This window comes from Typopeltis vanoorti, chromosome 22 (genome assembly GCF_054136105.1).
Source record: "Typopeltis vanoorti isolate ZY-2024b chromosome 22, IOZ_Tvanoo_1.0, whole genome shotgun sequence".
Classification (NCBI taxonomy): Eukaryota; Metazoa; Arthropoda; class Arachnida; order Uropygi; family Thelyphonidae; genus Typopeltis; species Typopeltis vanoorti.
In genome coordinates, this window is record NC_143570.1 from 31018156 (window position 1) to 31044504 (window position 26349).

At 35.1% G+C, this 26349-nt stretch overlaps 1 protein-coding gene across 1 annotated transcript in view; it reads right to left on the reverse strand.

The window, feature by feature from the left end:
- Positions 1-26349, reverse strand: part of LOC150094275 (uncharacterized) — a 449181-nt gene that overhangs the window by 27271 nt on the left and 395561 nt on the right. Inside the window, exons 11-12 of the mRNA XM_090412434.1 lie at positions 20320-20422; positions 8489-8650 (exon numbers count right to left, since the gene is read on the reverse strand). Coding sequence (XP_090268560.1) covers positions 8489-8650; positions 20320-20422 — 265 coding nt within the window. The remainder of the gene's footprint in view (positions 1-8488; positions 8651-20319; positions 20423-26349) is intronic.

Sequence of the window (26349 nt, forward strand, 5' to 3'; positions counted from 1 at the left end):
TTTTACTTGGAGGATGGTAAATGGGTGGAATTGATTGCCAGTGGTAGTTGTGAGTGCTTCATTACTGAATGAGTTCAAGAAGAAATATCAGAGGTATTGCGCGAATAATGGATCTTCTGCAATGAGCATTCTGACTTCATAAAGATACCTGTATAATAATAATAATAGTAGTAAACTTATGTCTGTGTTTATCATTATCACATAGGTCTATATTTTCTCTTGTACATTGATATATCATCATTGTATATTTTAAATGTTTTTGGCAATGTAACTAGCAATGGAGAACACATGAGAAACTGGATGTTTTATTATATGGCAGAAGCTAATAAGATAAAATATGCAGTCAGTGGATGCTAGAGGCTGGGAGGGAAGGACAAGGGAGGGATGATGAAAAAGATATGTATCAGCAAATTAGCACAGCATTATGGCAGACTTTAACTACAAAGACAGATTGGAAGGAGGAAAGATCCATGGCAGGAATGACATGGAATTTATTCACCTATTAAGAGATAATTACTTTAAACAGCATGTAATGGAGGGTATTGGGGGGGGGGGGGATGAGTGTGCTGAACCTAGTGAGAGGATCAGAGGATTTGTCCCATAAACAACAGGACAACATGCATATACATAGCCACCGAATGGGAAAAGAGCAATTATATGCAGATTGCCAAATATGTGTGAATTTTCACTTGATTGTTGAAGCTATCTTTCAATTACTCTCATTACAGTAAATAGTGAAATCATCACCATATAGAGCATTGTCTACAGTGAGAGGAAGTTGTTCAGTGATTGAATTAACTTTGATAGCAAAGAGTGTTACACTTAAAAGACAGCCTTTGGAAACACCCTCTTATTGATGATATGGCTGAAGTAGCATACGTCTCACTTGGACTTCGAAAACTTGACTAGGCAGAAATTTTTTTTTAATAAACACAGGAAGGTGCCTTGTAAAATCTAGGTTATTGAGGTCTTTTAATATGCCATATCTCTACACTGTGTCATAAGCTTTTTCCATGTCAAAGAACACTGAAACCAGTTATTCTCATTTCAGGAATGCATCTCTAACATGTTTCAAAACAGACCAAATGGTCCAACATTAAACGATGCCTATGAAAGCCACAGTGTGTGCATCAGAGAGAGATCACTGCCTTCTAAATATCAGAAAAATCTGACATTAATACTTTCTTCAATATCTTACAAAGACAACTGGTCAGAGAAATAGGTCGATAACTGTTTGCTTGTGTTGGATCCTTTCCTGGTTTTGGGATAGCAATGACAACTCACTTATGCCAAGAACCCAGAAACTTTTCTTCTGAAAGTATTCTGTTGTAGAGTAAAAGGAGATTCATAGAAGATGATGGAAGATGTTTTATCATCTCATAATGAATGTCATCAGGACTTACTGCACTGGCATGAGAAAGTAGAACAGCTCTTTAGTTACTCCCTAAAAATGGCTGCTTGTACAACTAGTCCAGAGGTAGAAAAATTTAACTGCCGTTTCTCTTCTTGCTCTTTCAATATTAAAAATTCATGATTATATGAAGCTGTTATGAAATTCTAGTGAAATTTTCTTCCCAAGTGTCTGCAGCTTTGGGATCAAACACAACACATCCCTTATGTTCTAAAGCAGATAATCAGCACATTCTATACCTACCTTTCATTTTCTTGATTTTATCCCATATAATTTTTGCAGTGGTTGTTTGATTAATTGATGATATAAATTAGATTCAAGATTTATTATTTTTTTTTAATCTGACATCTCACATAACACAGGATAGATCGAAAAGGCGATGCAGGATAGATGTTAGTTCTGAAACACAATTTTTAACACAATAGGTGGGATGCCATCAGGACCAGAAGCCTTGTTTGTATTCAGGTTATTAAGAATTCTTCGGATTTCTTTTTATTGGAATACTATGGGAGATATGAAAGGAGCCGTTCTTGGTGGAGTGGAGGGAACTTTGTCCAGGTCATCAATGCAGGAATTGGAAGAGAAGAGTGATGCCAGTAAGTTGGCCTTGTCATTAGACGAGGAAACTACAGTACCATCAGGATGTGAGAGTGCTGGGAACCCGGGCAGGCAGAAGTTGCACCAAATGGCCTTGGTAAGGGAGCAGAAGGAGCGACAGCTATTTGGGTGGGAGGTGAGTTTGCAGCATTAGGCCCTTTCAGAGTCTGACTTGGATTTAGGACCGATTATTTTACAACTGTTGCAAGCTGCGGTGGTGTAGGCAGAGTGGGCAGCTTGAGTTCTGGTCTCGAGCCATTCATGGTAAAAAGAGGTTTTTTTCTTTTACAGCATTGGCACACTTTTTTTTTTTTTTGAGAACCAAAGCTTGGATTGTGGCAGAGAATTTAGAGTGGAATGAGAGATGAAAGCCTTCATTCCTATGAGGATGATTTCTGTTATTCGGTCTGAGCAGGTGTTTGGATTAGAAGAGCTGAAGCAGTAGTTAGACCATGGGAAGTAGGAATAGAATTCACAGAGGTTCTCCCAGTTGGAACCCTTGTAGTGCCAAAGGATATGAGACTGTGAACTGGTGGGTGAAGGTTGTACTGTGACAAAAGAGACTCATATGAGGTTGTGGTTCAAGTTACCAAGAGAAGAACTGACAACCACGGCATACCTGGAAGGGGAGCTTGTTAGGAAGAGGTCAAGTGTGTTGGCAAATTGGAGAAGGTTGCCAGATATTCTGGTAAGAAGATTGATGATCTGAGATAGGTCACTGCTAATGGCAAACACTTCAGCATCCCTGCCGGCTTGATCAGTGAAACTGGAGAAGGGAAGACAATATGAGTTGTGGACATTGAAATCCCCCAAGAAGGATGCTCTCACTAATGGAGGTATTTTGAATGCAGAAAGTCGAGCTTTAGAGAGAGATAGTTGAAGAGGTCAGAGTGGCTGAAAAAGTTTGGAGAGCAATAGAGGGAGCATATGAAAAGGGCAGGGTGATTTGGTAGAGAAATTTTCAGCCAAAGCAGATCAAACGGTGAGGATTAAAGGATTGCAGTCTGGCAAATGCTGCTCTTGTAGAAGAAAGAGCTCTGTAATGTATAGTTTGGGCTGTGAGGTTGCCAGTTGGGGTGCTGATAGGAATAGTAATTGCAAATTGTTTATATTGTCATTTAGGTCATGGATATGGAAACGTTTTTTTTTTTTTTTTTCTTGGTAAGATTAATGTTGGTGGGTTGTTGGATTTCTGTTGTTTTTTTATGATTTTTTGGTTGGATTTTTTTGTTGTTTATGTATTTTTTTATACTATTTTTGTGGGAGAATTTTTGAGATCCACAGTAAAATTGCATTTCTTTGGATTGTGGTTCATTGTGTTTGGTGAGGAAGAGATAAAGAATAAGTTGGGAATACAGTGAGAGGTGACAGACTTGCAAAACATACATTCCACACAGATGGGACTCTGTCTCCTGTCCATAAGTGGCATTGACAGTTTCCCCTGCAGCCACAGTATTTGGTCTCCCTCCAGTCATGAACTGGCAAAATACATGGTTTCAGGATTTGAAACAGGCTATACCTGGAGGATGGGGATGACTTGACTGTGAGAGGCTACATATTGCATATCGACAGCCCTTTAATAGTCCCATATAAAATATAGACTGAGGCAGTTACAATATACGATTATCAAATTTGATCTCACTGAACTCACAACCAAGTGGTATATAAATGGAACATACTGTAATAAAAAAATCTCACATACGGGGAAATTGCTACTGCTTCCAGATAAGTATTAAGCTGGAAATGTTGGAAAGGGGCATGATTGCCTCACTAACATAGCTATTCCATCATGAGCAGACCATCTCCAGTTCTGTCCTTACAAGCAACAGTAAAATGTCTCAAGGCTGGGGGGCTCACTGGGACAGAAGAGTTTGCGTTTCTGCACCAGAACCTTATCATCAATATTTTGATAAAATCCATGACAATTCCAGTGTAGAAATTTTCCTATTATTTTGGCCACTTGGCACTGTGGGTTCCACCATGGCAGACTTGTCCAATTTCTGAGATGTTAAGGACTTACCTTCGTTAGACTTATTATATTGATCTATTAACCTCCATACCAGCCAAGGTGGATGAAATAGTGAGACCAAATTGCACTTCTTATCCATGTTATTCAACGGGTGTTACAGAATTGTATCCAGATTTAGCTAGACATCTATAGACGTCATGGCCAGTTGGGGAGTTAATTTAGGAAAGTATGGATGATCAGTGTCCATCTCTTCTTCTCAAAAAATGTTTAATACATCATCTGATGTGTCAGGATCATTTGGTGAGTTTAGTTACTTTGGTGGATACAAAAGTATTCCTTTTTGATACTGGGATGTCTGGTGATTTATCTTTAGGTAAGATCTTTAGGAAGCCCTGGAATTCTGCTCCTGAGTGCAGTCATTACTTGCTGGTGAGCGGGCATTCTTGTGTGGCTTCATGGTGGGATCTGTTGCCAAACAAAAAAAAATCCTTTGAGCATGAATATTCTTAAGGGTCTTCACAAGGTTCCAAGCAAGTACTGATACCATAGATATATCACTTGATAGAAGTAAGAAACTAAAGACATGTGACACCAGTATAAATGCATCAGTGTTTCTCATCATTCAGGCAACAGATGAAAAGCCAATAGTGAAAATGTCATCCTTCTTTATTCAGAAGGGTTTAGGAAGCCTTTCAGGATCTCCCAAAAACAGTTAAAAAAAACAATGTTTTGTTCTCGTGATACTGCAAAAACATTATGTCAGCAACACTCAAAAAGCCTACTGAGTAGGTTTCTGAGAGTATCTGGTGGTTTATCTTGACAAATGGGTTTTCACTGAATGAGATCATTTTTGGAATTGTTTCAGGAGTGAGATCATAGGTGGTGCACAACTGATGAGCTCCACAGATAAGTTAGGCATGGTGAAATTATCAGATGGTGGAATAGACATGTGGGTTTCAGTTGCTATTGATATTTTCTTAAATGTCACCTTCTCAGCATAAGAGGATTTCAGGATAAGTGTGGTGGTGGCTAGCTTTCACTTTGTTCTGATATATTTTGTTCTGTTTTTATCTTTTTTGTATTTCTTTTTCATCCTTCCACCCCCGACATAAATGTAAGTAGGCTGTATGAGGGATGTACTGCCTAACAGGACAAATGAGATACCTTGCTTTTACAGGTGTTGGAGATTTAGATGTATCAAAAGTAATGATGATGTTTCTGGATGGACCAGATAACAATGATTACATATCAGGATGTGCCTTATACCTATCACTCCTTGAACTCTAAATTCAGGACATATCTCCTCTGGAACATCAAGGAGATCCCATTCTGATATAACTCCTCCTAGAAGAGTTTAGAGATTTATGAGGTGTTACTGTAATTGGTATTCCACTCACTGATGTTGTACTGAGGTTTTTCCAAGTGTTGCTGACATGAGGTTTCCACAAGGATATCACTAGAATGTAGTTTTTTTTAAACTGTTTTGGAGATCCTGCCAGTTCTCCTAAACCCTTCTGAAAAAAGAAGTGTGATATTTTCATTATTGGCTTTCTATCAATTGTATGGATGATGAGAAAAACTGGTACATTTATAATGGTGTTGCATGCCTTTAGTTTCTTACTTCTATCAAGTGATATATCTATCTATGGTATCAGTATTTGGTTGAAACCTTGTGAGGGTGAGTGCCCCTGAAAAATTTGAGGATGAAGACTTCATGCTCAAATGAATTTTTTGTTCAGTGTCAGAGCACCCCGCCAACCATGAAACCACATGTGGATGCCCATTCACATGCAAGAATGAATGTGCTCAGTAGTGGAACATCAGGGCTACCCTAGATGCTATACTGGCACCAAAGAAATCCTTGGGTCTCATCCTTAGACCATAGGGTATGAGACTTTCTGCAACACTGTTGATCCTTGCAAGTGAGCTCACTAGCCAAATGATCAGGCTAGGCTACCCAGGACTATCCTTCTTGTTGAAACAGAGGCCAAAGTAGGGTTAGACTACAGGACCTTTTCCAGATGTCCACAGGTCGTACCGCATGGCAAACATGGTGGCTGGACATTATATCCCTGTGATAGTGAGCTCGAAGATAGGATAATAAAAAATGACTCAGGAGAAATGGAGCACATAATATGGGAAGAATGAAATAGGCTAGTACTATTCACTGGAAGATCCCCTCCACCAGGAGGGGACAGTGTGAAGTAGTGATATGGTATGGGAAATTTTTAAGAGTATCTAAAGGAAGCAATATTACACTGTATATCCAAGATCAGAAGGATAAATTAGACAGAAGTCTGATGGATGAAAATATCACGAAGCAAAAGCTGCAAAAAAAGTTTGAAGGATATATTTGAAGAGTAAGGAGAAGATGAACAGTAGAAAAGCATGGGCAAGAAGAATGGCCAGCATTGTAAAGAAGACAAAATCTGATTATACAGAAAAACAAATTACAGGAAAAATAATAATGGCTATGGATGGATAATAAGTGCTGATAGCAGAGAGGTCAGAAGTAGACAAAATAACTAAGTTCTTGAGTGCCCACTCTGCAAGGATCTATCATCTAGGTAAATATATTGCAGTGATAGATTTTAAAATATTTGAAATGAAATTTCAAATCTTAGAGGAAATAATGCCTCTAAAATTTTTTTATTTGATTCAGATGAGAAATATTCAGCTGACCCCACCCTTATTGACTCACTCTGCCTCTTTATTGCTAGTTCATTTCTACAAATACTTCCAGAGAATTCTTAAACTAGCATTTTTTCCCTGTTAAACATGAGCAACAACTATTTAACATATATATATATATATCATCTGACAAACTTACAAAACCAGCTTTTATTCTTCTTTCACTCTCACTACTTCTGATCTTTTTAGAATGTCCCACTTATCTTCAGTAATTACTAAGGATTTCGTTACATTTTAAATCTCAATCATACACACAAGAGCATGTAAACATATAATTCACCTGTAAAGTGTATGAATCAGGTATGAGAATGGAAAAGAAACTTACTGACAATCTTTTTGAACACAGCTATAAGTTGTACTTACTCCTTTAAGCAACTGCATGGGAGAAGACCTGTTCCAACAGAAGGCAGACAGGATTAAAAAAAAAAAAAAGAAGAGAAGAAACTATGGGTGGAGATGAAGTTGAATGTGTATTGATACTGTTTAGCTGTTGTCGCTTGCATTTTTATACAATTAGAAGAAGTGGAGGAAACAGATAAGTCAATTTGGTTGGATAGTATCCATGGATACATCTACAAAAATGCAGAAATTGTATAATAGTATAATAATAGTATACACCTTTGCAAGAGATAGTGAACTGAGCCAGTAAAAAATGGACTGTTAATTTGTGAAAATGTCTTATCCTGGATACAATGAAAGATTTCATTCAGAAATGTGCTCCTCTACAAATAAGGGCATGGTATTCCAATGTATATTGGATATGAAATTTGTACAGAGTGAATGATTGCTTATTCAGGATAGAAGCAACACCTAAAGAAAAAGGTTACCTTTGCAAACAAAATGTATTTCTATATTTAAAAGCCTGTCTGAAAGAGTGATGAGTGCAGAAACATTCAATGAGTTTAAGGCACAGTTTAATAAACTTTGTATGTGCAAGTGGGGAACCTTTGCAACGAGTCTTTTGACTCCAATAGAGATCTGGTGATAATTATAGTGTTCTGGTTTTTAGCATTTTCTACACCCAATACAGTTTGAGTCAAGAAGGATGATGGAAGAATTAAATAGAATACTGTACTAAGCACTCATAAACTTCAAGAACAATAACTAAACATTAATGAAATACAAATTTTGCAATTTTTATTATGCTTTAATTATTATTTTATTATTATAGTTTTAGCTTGTAATAATGTTGTACAATTTTTAGTGTTCTGTTTATTTTATTTATAATTCAGAATATGCATGCTGTTTGTTTTATTTTTGCATTAAATATGCTTTCTGGATCTCTCAAATATGAATTCCAATTTAACCAAGTTTACTTTCTCTGTGAGATACATTATCATAAATACTCACTTGAGTTTAACCCCATGCCACTCTTTATTGAAACTAAGTAATTTCAATAAATAAACTAAGTAAGATAATGTATCAATGATTTGTGAACTTCAACTGTAGGTGTCATCAATATTAACATGTATTAAAGTAGAAAAATATTTTTTTAGCTTCATCCATCATTTTATATGATCATATATTTCATCCCTCATTGGTATGTAAGACATTTATTAAATACAGTTTCAAAAAGGGATAAAACAAAACAGACCATCTGTGCAAAAATATAAAGTTGTGAAAGAGGCAACATTAAATATAGTATTAAAGGAGTATATGTGAATTAAACCTGAATCAATATCTTGGCAATTTCCACTTTATAATAGGATGTGGAACCTTATCATTCACTTTATCATTTTTCAATGAAGGAATTCTCGATCAAAGTTTGGAAATTTCAATATTTAATATGTTAATTCTTGAGCAAATCAAATTAAACTTACCCTCTCATGCAAAAGAAACCATTTAAGTCCAGGATTTTCAAATACTTCATAACCCAATGGTAGCATTACTTCTCCAAGAAAATCATTACGACCAAACATATCGCTGTGCCAAACTGATAACCACAATGTTCTGGTCTCAAGCTCACTAATTGTAACCTGAAACTGCAATCAAAATTTCTATGCAAAAAAAAGTGTCAGGATATATTTTGTTTTTTATATATTTATTCTATTAAATTAAGCTATTTGTGATTTAATAATATAAAAGTGAAACTGCAAACACTGTAGGCTAAAACTGTAAAATAATAATTCTAAGTTGAACAACAATGTGATTTAAAAAGGAAATTATGAGTTGCAGTCTAAAAGCACATAATGGATACACAATCAGGAAAGATACAAAAAAAATCAACTAAGCATAAAAGCATTTACAACGCATTCAAAATTGTTAAATAATTATTATTCATTTTTGATAACAACAATGGCATTGTACATTAAGCAGCACAGAAAGAAAATTCATGCTAAGAAAAATGGAAAACATATTTGTAAAGAATTTATTTCTACTTATAAACTAATTTCAAGTTTAGTCTCAAGGTAGATGTAAGAGAAAAAAATCATTTATATTAACAGATTGTAATAACGTAAACGTACAAGAGAGTAACTTGAATAATGACGTTGGTTGGAATAAAAGCATGTATGATGTATAAGAAATATTACAGCCAGTGAACATCATTAGATGTCACAAAGCTATAGTTAGCAATAAAAAAAAAAAAAAAATGGCCTTATCAGGTGTGTAGACAGTTACTGTATTTTTCAGACCATAATAAGATGCACCTTTTTATGTAGAAAAATTGACTTAGAATTGGGGTGTGTCTTATGGCCCGAAGGAAGGTGATACTTTTTGATGCGAGCCGAACACGTGTCTCTCTGTGGGAATCCCCAATTTACATACGAAAGCTTTACTGGTGTAAATAGTAGTTAGTGGACGAGCGTATGCAGTTTTGACCAGACAAGACAATTCTTAAGTCTTTTAAAAAATGCGGCATAAGTAATGCGATGGATGGTACTGAAGATGACTTAGTTTTTGAAGAGAGTGATAACAATAGTTCAGACAATAATACGAAAAGAAATTGTTCAGGGTCTCAGAAAGTTAATCAGAAATCACTAGTACAGTTATAAAAATCAAGTGGATATTAGATCTAGCATTATTTCAAAGTCGAATGTAGAAACTATGAAAGTTTCGTAAAAATAAGTTGACTAGAAAGCTTACGGGAATATATCCACTGGCATTATGAGTTGTCTTAGCGTGGACTACTTTAGAAAGCGCTAGGGCAAACTCGTAAATGCTGGCAGGTGTATTCCCGTAAATTCTCTGGTCAATTTATTTTTTATAAAACTTTCATAGTTTCTAGATTCGACTTTGAAATAATGCTGGATCTAATATCCACTTGATTTTTATAATTTTGCATCGCTGAACTGAAGCCTTTTGGCTCTTTATTTTAGTAAATACTTTCACACACTGACCGAGAGTTCGCTTACAAAAAATACACCTCTCTGACATTTCAAGTTCCTTAATACTGAAAGAGAGTTTTTGCTCTCTTAGGAATTTTGCTCCCAGTGAGGGGGGGGGGGGATTGGATTCAGGGAAGGGGGAATTACCTGCGAGAGCATTTTGTCTCCGGGGAGGGTGCTTTACGGTGTGTTCCATGTGAGGCCGTGTCAGTGGGTGTTTATCCCTAGAATATGAGTTCTATTTATGGAAATACACCTGTTTGCTCAGTGATGGGGTGAGCCTGTCACTGAGTGGAACCAATGCTGATTTGGGTGATCTTTCGGTTACTCGTAGGCAGTGGTCCAGGAGATCACCTAATTTTTAGAGGAGACTTTACTTAAACATTAGTCTCTGAAGAGAACCAACCAGTTCGAAACAGCTGTCATGCCAGTGAAACCTTATCAAAAATGGACTAATTAGGAAGTAAATATATGGATGCCTGGACAGCATTCATGTTTACTAAAGTAGTCCGAGCTAGGGTAACTCGTAAATGCCGGCGCAGGTGTCCATAAGCTCTCTGGTCAACTTATTTTTAAGAAACTTTCATAGTTTCTATATTCGGCTTTGAAATAATGCTGGATCTAATATCCACTTGATTTTTATAATTTTGCATTGCCGAACTGAAGCCTTCTGGCTCTTTATTTTAGTAAACCACTAGTACAGATTTCCACTCAAGATTCACAGCAAATCTTAGCTATATCATTCACCTCTGGACATATGCCACGGAAAAGTTTGGAGAAACCTGTACTGCTGCCATTGTTCTGATATTTCCAAAGCATTTAATGGTGCCTGGCATAGAAGGTTGCTATCATACAGATTGCCTTTATACCCAGTGTAAATGGCTAGTTTTTTAGCTCTGGTCATTCATTGCATGCATTGGTAGAGGATTCTCAATTCAGATTTCTTTCCTAATTCAGGTGTTTCTGAGGGGTTTGTTATATAACTTATCCTTCTGCTCATACACTAATAAATGATCTTAAACTATCTCAATAGGTTGTGCTGATGATAAGCACACTTCCTCCTGCTCATATGTCAAAATGCTTGAAGTGCTCAAACATCCCAAGCTTAAATATCAGTAACCGATTCCTAAACAATGATCTCTGTACCATTCTTCAAAAAGTAATGACAATTGAGTCACTTTCAATGTTACCAAAACATATGGCAGTCTTTTTTCTTGCAAAAAAGATCTTAGTTCATCACCCCTTACTTTGATAATGCTCAGCTCATCAGTCCTCATATATTTTAAAAATGTAATATAATTAATAAGATTAGTAATTAAAAGTCATGGAGTGAATAATAAATAAATTAGTGTTCTACATAATTCTGTTACGACTATATATTACAATATGCAGTATAAATATTATAAATATTATTTATTAAAAAAGTAATAACTGAACAAATGCCTTACAAACTGTGATACATGTATGTCAGATAATATACATTCATTTAATATAAATTAAGTAGATATTAAATCCAACATTATTTCCAACATTTTTAGTAAATACATTCATTTAGTTTTCTTCTTCTTCATCTCTGCTAAGCACGATCAAATGAGAACATTTCATTATTCTTTATTAGGCATAATTTAGGGCTGGAATTTAAACTTACAACAAAGAAAATTTTCTAGTACAATTCTTAAGAACAATGGTTAGTAAAAAATACCCCAAATATTAATCAAATAAAAACCAAATTAACTTTACAAAAATGTTAATCACAAATTGCACACTTTGAAATCAATTTTTAATTGTCTTAAACAAGCACAAGTTCAATAGCACATAATCTAACACAAGGATTTCCCAATAATAAAATATGGGAATTTTACAGTTTTGTTTTCTTTCCTCATAACAGTCCAGTGAGTCGGTGGCAGGAATTCATAGAAAAGAATGAAAATGTTGAAACATTACATCCAACATAACAGAAGGGTTTTCCTACCACACAAAAGCTCAAAAATACTGTTATACAAGATTTGCCACAATCTCTTAACTATATTAGAGTGAACCCATGTAGAAGTATCATATTATATGGGGATAGCTGTACTTGACAATATCTATAGTGCAATCTAAATTGTAAATGTTAAACTTATAGATTGTAAATATTATTAAATGCATTAGTAATAAACATTAATGCAATAAATTAATGAATTTTATGTAGCGTATATGTCAGCATATAAGACAACTCTCAAATACTACAGAAAACCCCTCGAAATCATGGATCGTCTTATATGGCAAGTATAAAAAGGGAAGCTTAATTTCTTGGATGAACATTTAGGTAGTTACAATACATCGTTATATAAGAAAATAGACAGTGTTTATAAACAAATCAGGTTAATTTTTTTTATTTAAATTTATTTAAAATATTACAATAGATGTAATCTTAAAAAACAAATAATAATTATTAACCTCAATTTTCATGTTAATTTTCTTCATCATCTGTTGAAAATAGTTCTTCAGATTCATTGTTTCCTCATATGGATCCCAGTTCGAATCCAGTGAATTGATTTTGTTTTCGTCGCCATCAATGTCTCACAATAGATCATCTTCCGTACCATCCATAAGATTAGAGATACCTCACTTTTTAAATTATTTTATTACAGTCTCAGTCAAACATGGTAACACAACCATAAACCTTGTTTTTTCATGACCTGTACTTCGAACTAGCACACTCTTACTACCTTTAGACTTCACTGTTTTATTGCTTATCATATCAAAGCTCATAGGAGTTTCATCCATATTTCCAATATTTGACAATAGAAATTTATGTTCTTGTCTCAACTGAATAATAAATTTATGGAAACTGGTAAGTTTGTGATCAAAATCTGCTGGTAGTTTTTGAGCAATTTTCGTTTTTTGTCATATCACCAGATTTTGTCGGTTCATAAAACGATTACACCATCCTGAAGTAGCTTGAAATTCTATATTTTCATCTAGATTCAATCTTGACCATTTTAGTGCATATACTCTAATCATATTTCTTGTAACAAGATAACCATTCTGCCTTTGTTGGAATATCCATTCTGCAAAGTGATTTTCCAGTTGCAGCCATCAGGTGATCCCCTTTCTCATCGCACATTTTTTCTTTGGCAATTTTTTTAAAATATCTTCATTCTTCCTCCATTCTCTTACCATCTTCTCGGTTATGTCAAACTTCCTAAAAGCAGCATGGTTATTAGTTTGCTTTGCCATTTCAATTACCCTTATTTTAAATCGAGCTTCATACTTTCTTTGTTTTGTTGCTGGTTCCATGATTTTAAATGATAACAATTTTAATAATCCTAAAATTTAAAAAAAATGCAAAATTAATAATTAATTAAAATTGGGGCTAATCGCTTTTAATTAGGGTAATTCGCATAAATACTAAATCTATGCTATGCAAAAAAATAATGGATATGCACAGATATAAAGTTGCATTAATACAAGAAAGAAGAAATTGGGGGGGGGGGTCGTCTTATACAACGAACATAAACTTAAATCTAAAAATAGCCTAAAATTTAGTCCTCATCTTATACGCCGACATATATGAATTGCAGAATTTATGCTTGGTGAGAATATATTGTTGGAGGTAGAGGAAATAAGAGATCTGGGGGTGATAGTGGATAAGGATCTAAAATTTAGGGGACACATAGCCAAAATTGTGAAGACAACACAAAGGCTTCTGAGAATGATGTGGAGGACACTGATGTGTAGAAGTAGGGAGATTCTTGTTCCGTTGTATAAGGCTCTGATTAGGCCACACATAGGCTATTGTGCCAGATTTGGTCACAGGGTTTTAAGAAGGATGAAGAGCTGTTGGAAAGGGTCCAAAGGAGACTGACTAAGGTAGTTTCTGACCTCTGGAATGTCGAGTATGAGGAAATATTGAGAAGATGCATTTTGCAGAGTCTGGTGGACAAGAGGAAGAGGGGAGATATGATAGAGACCTACAAGTTGGTAAGGGGTTGTTATAGGATCAGTGGTGGAGAAGTTCTACAGAGAATAGTGGGAGATCAAGGGAGAACCAGAGGTCATCCCTGGAAACTGTATAAAGAGGGTGTGAGTAGGGGAGTGAGAGGCAGGTTTTTTTCGTGCAGAGTTGTAAATGATTGGTTGTAAATAAAAGGTGTGTGATAAAAGGTAATAATAATATATGGTATATTTAACCAGATGTACGAACTCCCTAAATGGTGTTTTAATTTTGCATTAACAATGCACTGCTGTACCTTTTTGTTGCATTAACAGACCTCTCCCCTCAGGAAAGAAATATAAATCAATATAAAAAAAATATTGGTTATTTTACACTTTCAGCAATTTATAAAATCAAATAAAGTTAAATTGAAATTCTGTTAGCCATAAAATCTTGTTCTTCTCTGTTGTTCCCCCCCTCCCCGTGCCCTTTATGTGAAAATAATGCAAAAATAATTTCCTTGTTCATTCCAGTTAAAAAAAGAATCTGAATAAAATATGTTGTTTCACTGATGAGAAATATTTCAGTACATTAAAAATAAACATATGGAATTATTTCCAGTAATATATAAATTTATTCTAGGACTGATCTGATGTCACATTTTTTGCGCAATTTAACTATATTTTCACTCATGCTTCCAAAATGAAATTGATGTTTATATCTCTTGTTAACAAATAAAATAATGAAAAATAAACAAATATAAAAAGAAACCAACAAAATAAAATCAAACAAAGAAATAAAACAAACAAAATGGAGTTGGTGGCATGTATGGGGGGGGGGGAACTGGATGACAGACAGCTACCAGAGAGTAGTATATGATGGAGTGGAATCTTGGAGGGTTAGTGAAGTGTCTCAAGGTTTAGTACCAAGATCACTACTGTTCAATTTGCATATTAATGATATAGGGAATGATTGCAGAGTGGGGGCATATCAGTTGCTTACTGATAATGTAAAACTTGGAGTGCAATAGTTGATAAAGGTGATGCAGCCATTGTGCAGGATGATTTAAATAAATTGTGAATTAATGGTTGTCAATTTAATGTTATAAAATGTAAGGTTATGCACTCCAGGAAGGTTAAAAACTGTGTGTAATTAATTATTACTCACAGCTCATCAAGAAATTGATGAGCTAGAGATCTTGTGCTAGTGGTGGACAGATAGTTGAAGTTCAGAAGACATTGCAAAAGTTGGCAAAAAAGCTCCAAGGATTACTTGGATGTTGAACATATATTGACAAGTAGAGATAGGTAGGTTATTATTTATCCCTTTTTGTAAGGTTATGAAAAATATGGCCACATCTTGACTATTGTGCACAGCCACCTGGGATTTCTGAGGATGAGAAGGTGGCGGAAAGGATTCAGAGGCAAGTGACCAAGCTGGTGACAGGTCTGCAAAATTTTCTTTATGAGGTAAGATTGAAAGTGTGTGGGTTACAAAGTTTAGTTGAGGTAGAAAGGAGGGGATGTGACAAACTTTTAAGTCACTAAAGGGGTTCAATATGACTGACAAAAGAAATTTTTGTATCAAAAATACATTCATTGGGAATAAATGAATTATGAGTAATCTACAGCTGAGACACTACATGTATCCAATTAAGTCACTGCAGGGTAAAATCAATTCCATTGTGTCCTATCTCTATACAAACAAGCATTCATTGAGGATAGGTATAATTTCAGGGAAAAAACTCAAGAGATGGAGAGATTTGTGATATATAAATAGCTAACCAATAATAAATAGCACTTACATATGAGCCATTCACAAGCCAAATCGATTAACTTTTTGAATTTTTTTTAAATTTTAGTGTCAAAGCACTTGATTGCCTCCTAACTTTTGATATTCATAATAAATTTCCTTAATAATAAGGATTAACACCACAAAATGACAAAATTTTTGTTGGCCATCGAATAATAAATAATTTATTTCAGAAGCCAATCTAATTAACTCCATACTCTAATGTAAATCGTTGCAATAATGCAATTCAAACGCAGAAGCAAGTACTTGATGATAACGGTAAATTGTTTAGTGCTGTCTCATCACAAAAAAAAGTAAAATAATTAACACGTTTGCTGCCATGCTCCTCGGGCATAGTTTGTTACCACATGGCAAGCAGCTTCACTCCTTCAAGGTCAGTACGAATAATCTCGAAACAGTGGTAATCGACATACGAGTATATTCGTAGTTGGCTTGTGAAGCTCATATACCAACTATGAGGATACTCATAGTTGGCAGCGAATGTGTTAATCAGTTACAGTCTAACTGCTGCAGAAGTAAGTACTTGTGAATTTTAGTGTCAGTTGTTTTTAGAAAAAAGAAAAATTATACCGTTATAATATCAAGATGGGTGAGACTAATAATAATTATTTGGATGTGGAAAATGATGAATCTGATGGTTCTTCAATACGATTTATTAGCAGAAAGCTCGGCTCAAGAAAACGTTTATGTATTTCTTCGGATTCATCATCTGATTGTAGCAGTGAAAACATTACAATAAATAATTCGATTGGGCGGAAAAGAAGTTGTAATCCTGATAAATGGGCTCGAAATGTCCAAAAGCATAGAAGAATAAAAGGTTTGGAATACAGAAATAGAAGGGGAAATTTAATACCTGCAAAAACATTTTTAAATGTAATATCTCGATGTCATCAGAAGTGCAATGAAAAAATTACTTCGGATGAAAGAGAAGCTGCCATGGAGGCATTTTATAATTTGGACAATCAACTTAAGCAAATATTTTTTTAAGAGGTTGTATTAAAGTTAACAAAATAAAAAAGAAGGCGCCCAAAGGATAACAGTAAAATGCCAAGATCACGTTCTTTCACATGTTATTTTCGAAATAGCCGAAAAAATTATATTTATGTTTGCAAAAAATATTTTAAGGATACTTATCAGATAAGTGACAGACGAATATATGACTGTTGTTGTAAAGAACAAGTTTCGTCTTTGATTGATCGTCATGCTCGCCATGTTCCACGCAATAAAATCGATGACACATGTTATAAAGCATATAGACTCATTTCCCACCTACACTAGTCACTACACAAGAGCTCACAATCCAAGACGAAAATATTTAAATCCAGACCTAAATATTAAGAGAATGTATGAACTGTATTTGCGTAATGTGAAGATGAAGATATAGTACCGGTGAAAGAAAAATATTACTACAAGGTATTCTCCACTAAATTTAATTTACATTTCAAGCAACCGTATAAAGATACATGCCAAACTTGTGATTCTTTGCAAATAAAAATTCAGTCTTTGGATAGTGAGGGAATTTGGATGGCAAAACTTGAAAAGGACGCTCACTTACAAGAGGCTGAACAGGCTTGTAGTCATATGGCTGCTGATGGAATGGCAGCATCCAAAGAAATTTTTGTATTTTCTTTCGACTTAGAAAACGCTTTAGCCTTTCCTAAACTTACTATATCGGTAGCTTATTATAAGCGAAATTTATATATTTATAATTTCGGTTGCCACGATTTTAATAAAAATATAAGCCGCATGTTCATTTGGCCAGAAACTTAAGGATCTCACAGGTCTCAGGAAATTTCATCATGCCTAATAAAGTATATAAAAACATGCTAAAAATTATGAAAAAATAATAACCTATTCAGATTCATGTACCGGACAAAACAGAAATATCAAAACTGTCTTAAGTTTATTGAAATTGGTTCAAAGTACAGAAATAAGAGCTGAGTCAATTGAAATGAAATTTTTGGTAAGTGGACATAGCTATTTGCCATTATCAAGTCACATGCAAAAAAAATTCAAAATATTTTTTACCAGATAATTGGTACAATATAATCAAAACCAGTAAAAAGAAAGCACCATTTAATGTAGTTCAAATGACTCATCAGGATTTTTTCTCAACAAATCCTTTAGAAAATTCTATCATTAACAGAAAAGTAACAGTTACAGAGTTACCAGTAAATTGGCTTAAAATGCACTGGATAAAATTAGAAAGGTTGAAACCAAACGTCATACAATTCAAATATGACTTTAACGAAGATTCAGAATTTCATACCATTAATATAAGAAAGTTTGTAGCAGGTCTACATTTTTCAGACCTAGTGGTCTGAAAAATGTAGACCAGCCTTTGTTATGTCCTACAGGTAGAACTGTGACAAGAGAAAAGAGGAAAGATATGATGGACCTGTTGAAATGGATTCTTCCTATTAAACATGATTATTATAAAAACTTAAGAACAAATCGATATGACGGGACTCAAATACAGCTGACGAAGAAGACATCATTTAAGTGGCTGATGAATCAATTTAAACAAACTAATAATAATAATTGTAACAGTAACAGAACAGTTATTATTCATTTTTGCGAAAAATCTTTAATAAAAAATGTATGATAATGCATTATACATTATTACAGAAATAAGTTTTTCTGTAAGAAAAAAATAATTTGAAGACTGAATTTGATATTATTTGCTTTCACTTGCCAAATCGATTAACTCCCTTAGTCACACAAAAATTGTAATAATAATAACGATTACTCCAAGGATATTCTATCTTATACATTTTATATGTCGTTAGATAAAAGCTACATCTGCAATAATACATTCTACAATGTTTATTTGAATTTATATTTTAAAAGGAATTTTAAAAAACAATGTATATTATTTTATGACTTTTCTCCACTTTTTGTTTTATGGAGTTAATCGATTTGGCAAGTGAGCAGCTCATATATTGGTGGCTTTGTACTGGAATACAAATTAACCTGTATAGTGAAAAACAATCATGTACTGTATTTAGTGATGATTAAAGCAATTATCATAATTAGACACATATGGAATGAAAATGACCATGCATAGCACCCCCCCCCCCCACACACACACCATAACTACACAGATGCAAGCGATAGTAGAAGTTATGTTGTAGCACTAAATGTATTGTATTCATTACACTGGCCTAATAACTTATTTCAAAATAACTTTAAGAGAAATTTATTCTACAAAAAAAAAAAAAAAAAAAAAAAAAAAAAAAAAAAAAAACTATTAATATAATTAACGGCTATTTTAGCCTGTTTTTTGTTTAGGAGTGTCCCTTATATTTAGTACACTGGCTAACATAACTCAAAAGGGGCATATATATATTTTAGGGCATTATGGGCGAGTATAGAAGGCAATTTGGCAGAATAAAAAATGGGGAAAAATTATGTACATACCTTGTTTTTGGTTTAAAGATACCTTCTAAATTCAAGCTCTTGTTGATAGGTTGTATGTAAAAGGGGGGGGGGGGAGAACATGGAGATGTGCATGAGACACGGGAAATAAGTTTGGGAACCCGGGTTACTATTAATGATATATATATAAATATATATATATATATTATTTTGTTGTGGGGAGGGGGGTGAGGAAAAAAAGGTGAAGGGTATCCTTATGTGGAAACTGGGGCAATGGTTTATGGGGTGTGGACCGTTTCGGTCATCGTCGGAACTTTGTGGGAATGACCGTAGGGCTATGTCAAGGCTGCAAGATGTATCTGCCAAATTTGGGCATTTGTTGTCGCTAAATGGCCGGAGGCGTGGCTTAATTTGTAAGTTTTGGGACGTCCAACATTCGGAAATTAGGTAGGGGCGGTGGACGTTGATAGACTTTTCATCGTATTTTATCACAATAGTTTCGGATATTCTAAGCATCATTTCGTTTTCTTGTTTGTCAATGATTATGGCTTTGTCAAAAAAAACAAACAAATTTTCAACAATCTCACATCTCTCACAGCCTATCCTTTTATTCTGTAACCTCAAGAATGAAAAGACTTTTGTTTGCATAACTTGTTTTTAAGTAGGCTTACATCAATCTAGCATGGAACACTAAGTAGAGAAATTTCTCAAATTCTCCATTCGATTAACAATTTTATTTACTTCCTTATAAATGATTACAATGAAAAGCATCACAACCATCTCAAATCTGACCTGACCAGGCTTTCAGAATTATGACCTGTAAAACTCATAATGGAGAATTTCTACTTGAATATGAATCTGAAAAACCATGAAGTTGGTTGTGTTAATTAAAGTAAAATACAACAAAAGTAATGAAATGACTGTTACCTTTTTCTACTGCCTAACTTATTTCAAATGAAAAAAGTGATAAAAATTAGGATTTAAAAAAATTTGTTTTTAAATGAAAAAAAAAAATTAAGAATTTAGGAAAACACTATCAAATTCAGGATGTGCCATACTACATAGTAAATTAATTATTAATGCCTAAAAATTTAATTACTCCAGGAAAAGAGTAGTGTCTAAAAAGAAAATGTATGTTGTACACTTGGTTGGTAAAGCTAAATAAATGTAAAATAGTGCTAATTTACTTATGCTGCAAGAATTAATCAATTCTTACCTTAAGTAATTCATCAAAAATTGGATTCAGTGTGTGTTTCTTAACTTTTGTTTTCCTCTTACCACTCTTAGTTCTATCTGGCAGCAGGTATACTTTGACATATCTAGTAATAAATGCAAAAATAGAACAACAATAAATTCTAACTAGTTATCATATTTAAGTGAAATGCATAACAAAACAAGTTATGAATCTCACAAATGGTTTATTACTATTATGGAATATTTACTATACAGCATTGTGCTTCTTATATCATTTATTTATTCATATGGGGTTCCCCCCCCCCCTTTCTCCCCATCCCTTTGGAAGGCAAACTGAGCCCTCCAAAATGAGTGATTAAGTATATATATTTTATGACTATAAATTCATGTGTGTGTGCAGGGGCACACCAAGGGTATTGCAGCCCGGGTGCAAACTTTTATCGGTCACCCTAATACTGCATTGTATAATCCAAATTAGATATTAGCTACATAAAATGCCACCCAGGTGCGGTGCATCCTCGGGTTGGCATAGCCCTGCATGTGTGTTCATGGGGGTCAGCTTGCCTGTTCTGAAGGATGAAAAACCCAAGTTTCCTGGAAGAAAAAATGCTCTGCCACCATACAAGACCAGCTAACTCACCTTAAGTTGAAAGAGACACCAGATAAAGGTTCCTCACATCATAGACAGGAATCGAACTAGGTCTTTCCGACCAAAGGGCTTTGTCTATACTGACTGAACTATGGAGGCTCTCTTATATCATAAAGACAGCACAATGCTTAAAGTTTTTAATTGTTCAATTGAGTGATGATGATTTCTTTTAACATTTGCATGTGATGACAGCATTTCTACTTTGCAACCAGTGGGCTTAAATCCCACTGTAGCAGAGATATTTGTGAATATCTTTAGACAATTTTTATCACATCTGAATATAATGGAAACAGAGTGTAAGACTACTACTCTGCTAACTGGAAGTTTGAAATACCATGTTTGGTTTCCTGAGTAAGGTTCCTAGATTATTTTAACCCTTAGGTTAAAATAATTATCCATAGTATTAATGTACAATCAAGCCCATAAAAGACTAGAATAAATAGTATGAATTGTATTAACTAGAGTTAATACAATTCACAATAGGTCTTACTGGATAACCTTCTTTATGAATTTTTGGGAGGCCGTATAAACGAGGAGGTCTTCCAAAATGAGTGTGCAACTTGTCCACGGTATTTTGATCCCAACTGACAACTTCATCAAGCAGCTTATTTAATTGTTTAATTTGCAATTTTGTAGTGTTATGATTGATTTCTTGACAGGTGGAGGTATCTTTCAAAAGGCAGTCTACTTTTCTCTCATAGTCAGCCTTATCCATTATTACCACTACCGCTTTTCCTTTATCAACTTTTGAAAGAGAAATATTGCTATTTTTTCTTAATGAGGTTAGCACATGGGTTTCAGCACTCAATAAATTACATGGAAGTAATTTGCTTTTAAAAAGTGAAGCAGCAACTTCAAATCATAGTTTATTAGTATCCTCGCTAGAAAGTTCCGACAGACTGCGTTCGATGTTATGCAGAAAATCGAGATACGGGATGCATTTAGGTACTACGGCAAAGTCAAGGCCTTTAGCTAATGCACTAGTTTCAGCATCAGATAATGGATGTCCAGAAATATTCATAATCCATTTAATTGTAGGAGTGTTGTCAGAGGTAACTTTTTTCTTTTGCTTACGGTATAAAGATTCATATTTTTGCATCAGTTTGCAAAAATTCTCTGGAAAAAAGAATGAAGGAACATCATTATTATATCGAATACATGAAACCTCATCTTCTCCATAGATGCAAAGTTAAATACGAACGGCTTTTCAAAGAAAGTTGCAAAGCCCTTTTACATCAGCCAAATTTGAATCTAATTTAAAGTCTCTCTCTCCCAAAAGTTTGGGAGTCTTGTCTTATGCAACCATCAAAAAAATAGTTTTTAAGAATTATTTAATAATATTTTATTAATATTAATTTATAGCATGCGGCAACAGTTTTTAATTGGTAATCCACTGACTGTTATGTTCTTAGTATTCCATTCCTTTGAACTGTTTGTTGTCTACACTGATGATGTACTATTAATTTCAGTACAAAATATTTGTACCTTTATTTCATTAATGTTAATTACTGTGGTTATCGTGTAATTTATTATTCACGCAAAAGAAATGTTCTCCAATCAATGCTCGCTTCTCAAATCACTTTATAGAGCTCTCACAGGGACACTTCATAAAAAAAAATTAGGGTGGTCTTGGACAAGTAAATTTTTTTTTTGTGGTAAATAGAATTCTGCACAAATTGTTGATCCCTGCTAAAATTATTGTAGCTCTGTAAACAGTACATATAAATGTCCAGACAAAATATATACCCTACCCTTAACACCAGAAGTGCCACTAAGCAATGTGCATGGTAAGACCTTTCAATGGTGTCCAAGGTACATCGTACCACATTATCAGGATTGCTTCCCAAAGATCTGTGAGTATTCAGGGAGGAGGATTCAAATGCAGTAAATTCAGCAGCTATTGTAATACCTGGAAGTCATGTGTCATGTTCAGTGAGTCACTCTTGAATGACAATAGCAACCGGGTACATTGCTAGTGTCATCTAAGCTAGTATTGTTTTGCTAGAATACACCTGTTTTCTCAGCAACAATGGACAGGTACTTTTGTAGCATTCATAGTATGGTCTATGAGTATCAGGACTCCAAGAGATTCTCAAGAAAACTTTCCCAATACCATAATGCTCCTACCTCTTTCATCAGGTTGATTCCTCTCCCTGTATTTGGCCTAACCTTCCACCTATCATTCACATGGTATAGCCCAAAATCAGATTTGTTTGAAAAAGGCAACTTTTTTTTGGTCTTCGATTGTCCAATGACAACTGCAAGCTGTAGACATAGATGATCAGGCATAAGTACATTGACAGATGCTTATCTCAGAGACCCATACGGAGGAGAAAGTGATTGAGTGTGGTCTGGGAAACATCACCATTGATATCCTGGTTAAATTCCATGGTCAACCATTCCATAGATTTCCATCTATGAGCTTTTTGCAAGGCAAGACAATCTGCTTGAGAATTGATGAAACATGGGTGCTCACTACTGGCTTAGTGAATGCTGTTCTACAAGGTATCCTTCCACTCTTGAAACAGCCTACAATGATTACAGTTTCCTAGATACTGCTATTCTTCAACCAGTACCCTACAATCATGCATTTTTCAAAGTCTATCAGATTAAGTCCGTCCACATCGAGTAACTTCAAATGAACAGTACATCACATACCTCCAGTATTATGTATACTCGTTTTCACCATGATACAAGTACTACCTAGCAAGATAGATGGGCCAATTGTGAAATAATGGGTGTGGTCATTCATAATATTTTGACTGGTGTGCATGCATGTATAAAGGAATACCACAATTTCCATATACTAATGTCAGAAACAATCCAGAAGTTTTTTTTTTTGGTTTGCTCAATGTGACCAAATCAGTGAGATTTGGTAAGGGATATTGGCAAACTGGCACAATAAGTGCAGGACATGCAATTATTATGGAGATTTAAACTATGAAAACAGAGATTGGATGGAAGAATAGTCACAGGGAGTAAGGAAAGGGCTTTATACAGCTAAGATATAATTACATGGGACGACATGTAATGGAGAAGATTTGATATTTAAGAGTGCTAGGTCTGGTCATAGCATCAGAGAACTAGCAGTAACCAATGTAGCTACACTGCCTCTGCTTGGAAAAGCAATCATGTCATCTTGACCTGGCAGACTGCAATCATTCACCTACAATTCACCTGAATTGTGATTAGAGCAGTGTCACCACATAATTGGAGATGTTAGTAGCATGGGAGATTGTCGAGGAATACTTGAAGAAGTAGTATGTATACCGAGAGGAGTAAGATGAATGAGCAGCAACATTATTATGATTATTATTATTTGACACCTCCAGGGAGTCCAAAGACTCATCGAGGGAGAGCGTGCCAACAGCATCGAACGATTGGTCCCCTTCCAACTACTAAGCAAGAGTTGCAGAAAACGTTAAGGAGGGAATATATTATCAAGCTCAAAAGCAATACAAACACAGGAAAGAAGGGTGATCTGCACCTAAGCTAATTATGAGATAAAACTAGCAGATCAGGTCAAAGGGATTTATGGAAGGATGACCATAACAAGTGCCGATAGCAGGAAGGAAACAGAAGCAAACAAAATAGTTGAGTTACTGAGTCATTTTGCAACAATGTAATACCATCCAGATGGAGATAATGCAGTGACAATGACAGATGTGAGAACAGAGGGAGATGCTTACAATATTGAAGAACCTTAATACAAATATGGCCATGGAATTAGGAACATATATAATGAGAATTGCAAAGGATTTGGTAGCTCATCTGACCAAGCTACTTAATCAGCCTTGATTCTGTGAAGGTGCCTAAGGAGTGGAAAGAAGACAAAACAGTTTCATTGCATAAAGGTGTGAGGAAAGACAGAAGAGACAAATTATAACCCAATCAGTATCTTAGGATGTGGTTAAGGTACTGGAGAAGTAGGAAGAGAAAATTCAGGACAGGAATATGATACTTTATAGGAGGCAGCATGATTCTGTGAAGAGTAGGTCCTGATCTTATAATTTATTCCCTTTTTATAATAAAGTGACAACTGAGTTGGATAAAAGAAATGCCTTTTGTTGAATTTCAGAGTTTAATGACTACAAATGATTAAAACAAATCAAGTAGGTATGAAAGAGTTAACGAAAGACGAGCGCGTGGCATTGTATGGCGACTCCATACAATGGTGATAGAGTGATTGAAGAATTGGATATGAGGAGGAGCGAGCAAAGAAGTTGATGGTTTCAATAGGTACGAATGACTTGACAGAGGACAAAGAGCACGTCAGGAGGCTGCTTAGATGAATAAAAGAGAATAGTGCGACAGGAAGGATAGTAAGCGTATTGCCTAGGTATGACTGTGGTAAGATGAGGCAGAGAGCAAGGTGAATGATATGTTGGCTGAAATGTGTGAGAAGAGGGGGAGTACAATTTGTTAATGTGTGGAATGAGTTTGACGGACGAAGTGAACTATATGGGAGAAATGGACTGCATCCGAGTGGTTATGATGTGAGTCACTTGGAGAGACTGTTGCTGGAGGGTAGAGAAGTAATAATGAGTACAGAGAATGAATCAGATCAAGTGGGAAGTGATGTGCAAGAGCAGGAGAGTATGACAGGAGAGATTGAAGAGGTGGTTATGAATGAGGAAGTGAATGGCATGAGTATGGAAAATGAGAATGGGTGTGCAAGATGAACAGGGAAATGTGGAGGCTCAGGGTGGACAGGGAGTACACAGCATGAGAAAGGTGGATGCTCCAACAGGATGTGTTGACAGGAAAGGAATGAGATGACCTGGGATCAAGAGGAAACAGCTGGAGTTGAAGAGGGTTCTAAAATGTTTCCCATCGAGCATGGAGAGATCACATCGAATGAGTGATATCAGTGGAACTAGCTGTAGATCTAGGCATGAGCTGTTGTGTTATATACAAATTCTAGAAGTGTAAGAAACAAGGCAGACGAAATGGTTGCACTAATTGAGTCTGTTCACTCAAAGATTGTTGGAATAAGTGAGACATGGTTAGATGAGGACAACATCCTAACAGGAATAGAGATGGAAGTGTATGATGTGTTTTGTGAGGATAGAAGGAGTAAAAAGGGAGGGGAGAGTGCTATTGATGATAGAGAAAGAGTTATGTCCATACAAAGTAGAGATGCAAGAGGGAAATAGTGCCAGTGGTTTTGAGGCAGTATGGTGTGAGATAGAGGTGAATGGAATGAAATACTTGGTTGGATGTTGTTATAGACCAGGAAATGTGGTTGGACAACTACCTCAGACAGTATGTAACAGAGGGCACACGAGGATTGAGGGTCTTGGATTTGGTCATCTCATCAGAGGATGTAATTATAAATGAAGTGTCAAATAACCCACCAATTGGTGAGAGTGACTATGAGGTGATTACCTGGGTGGTTGCCAG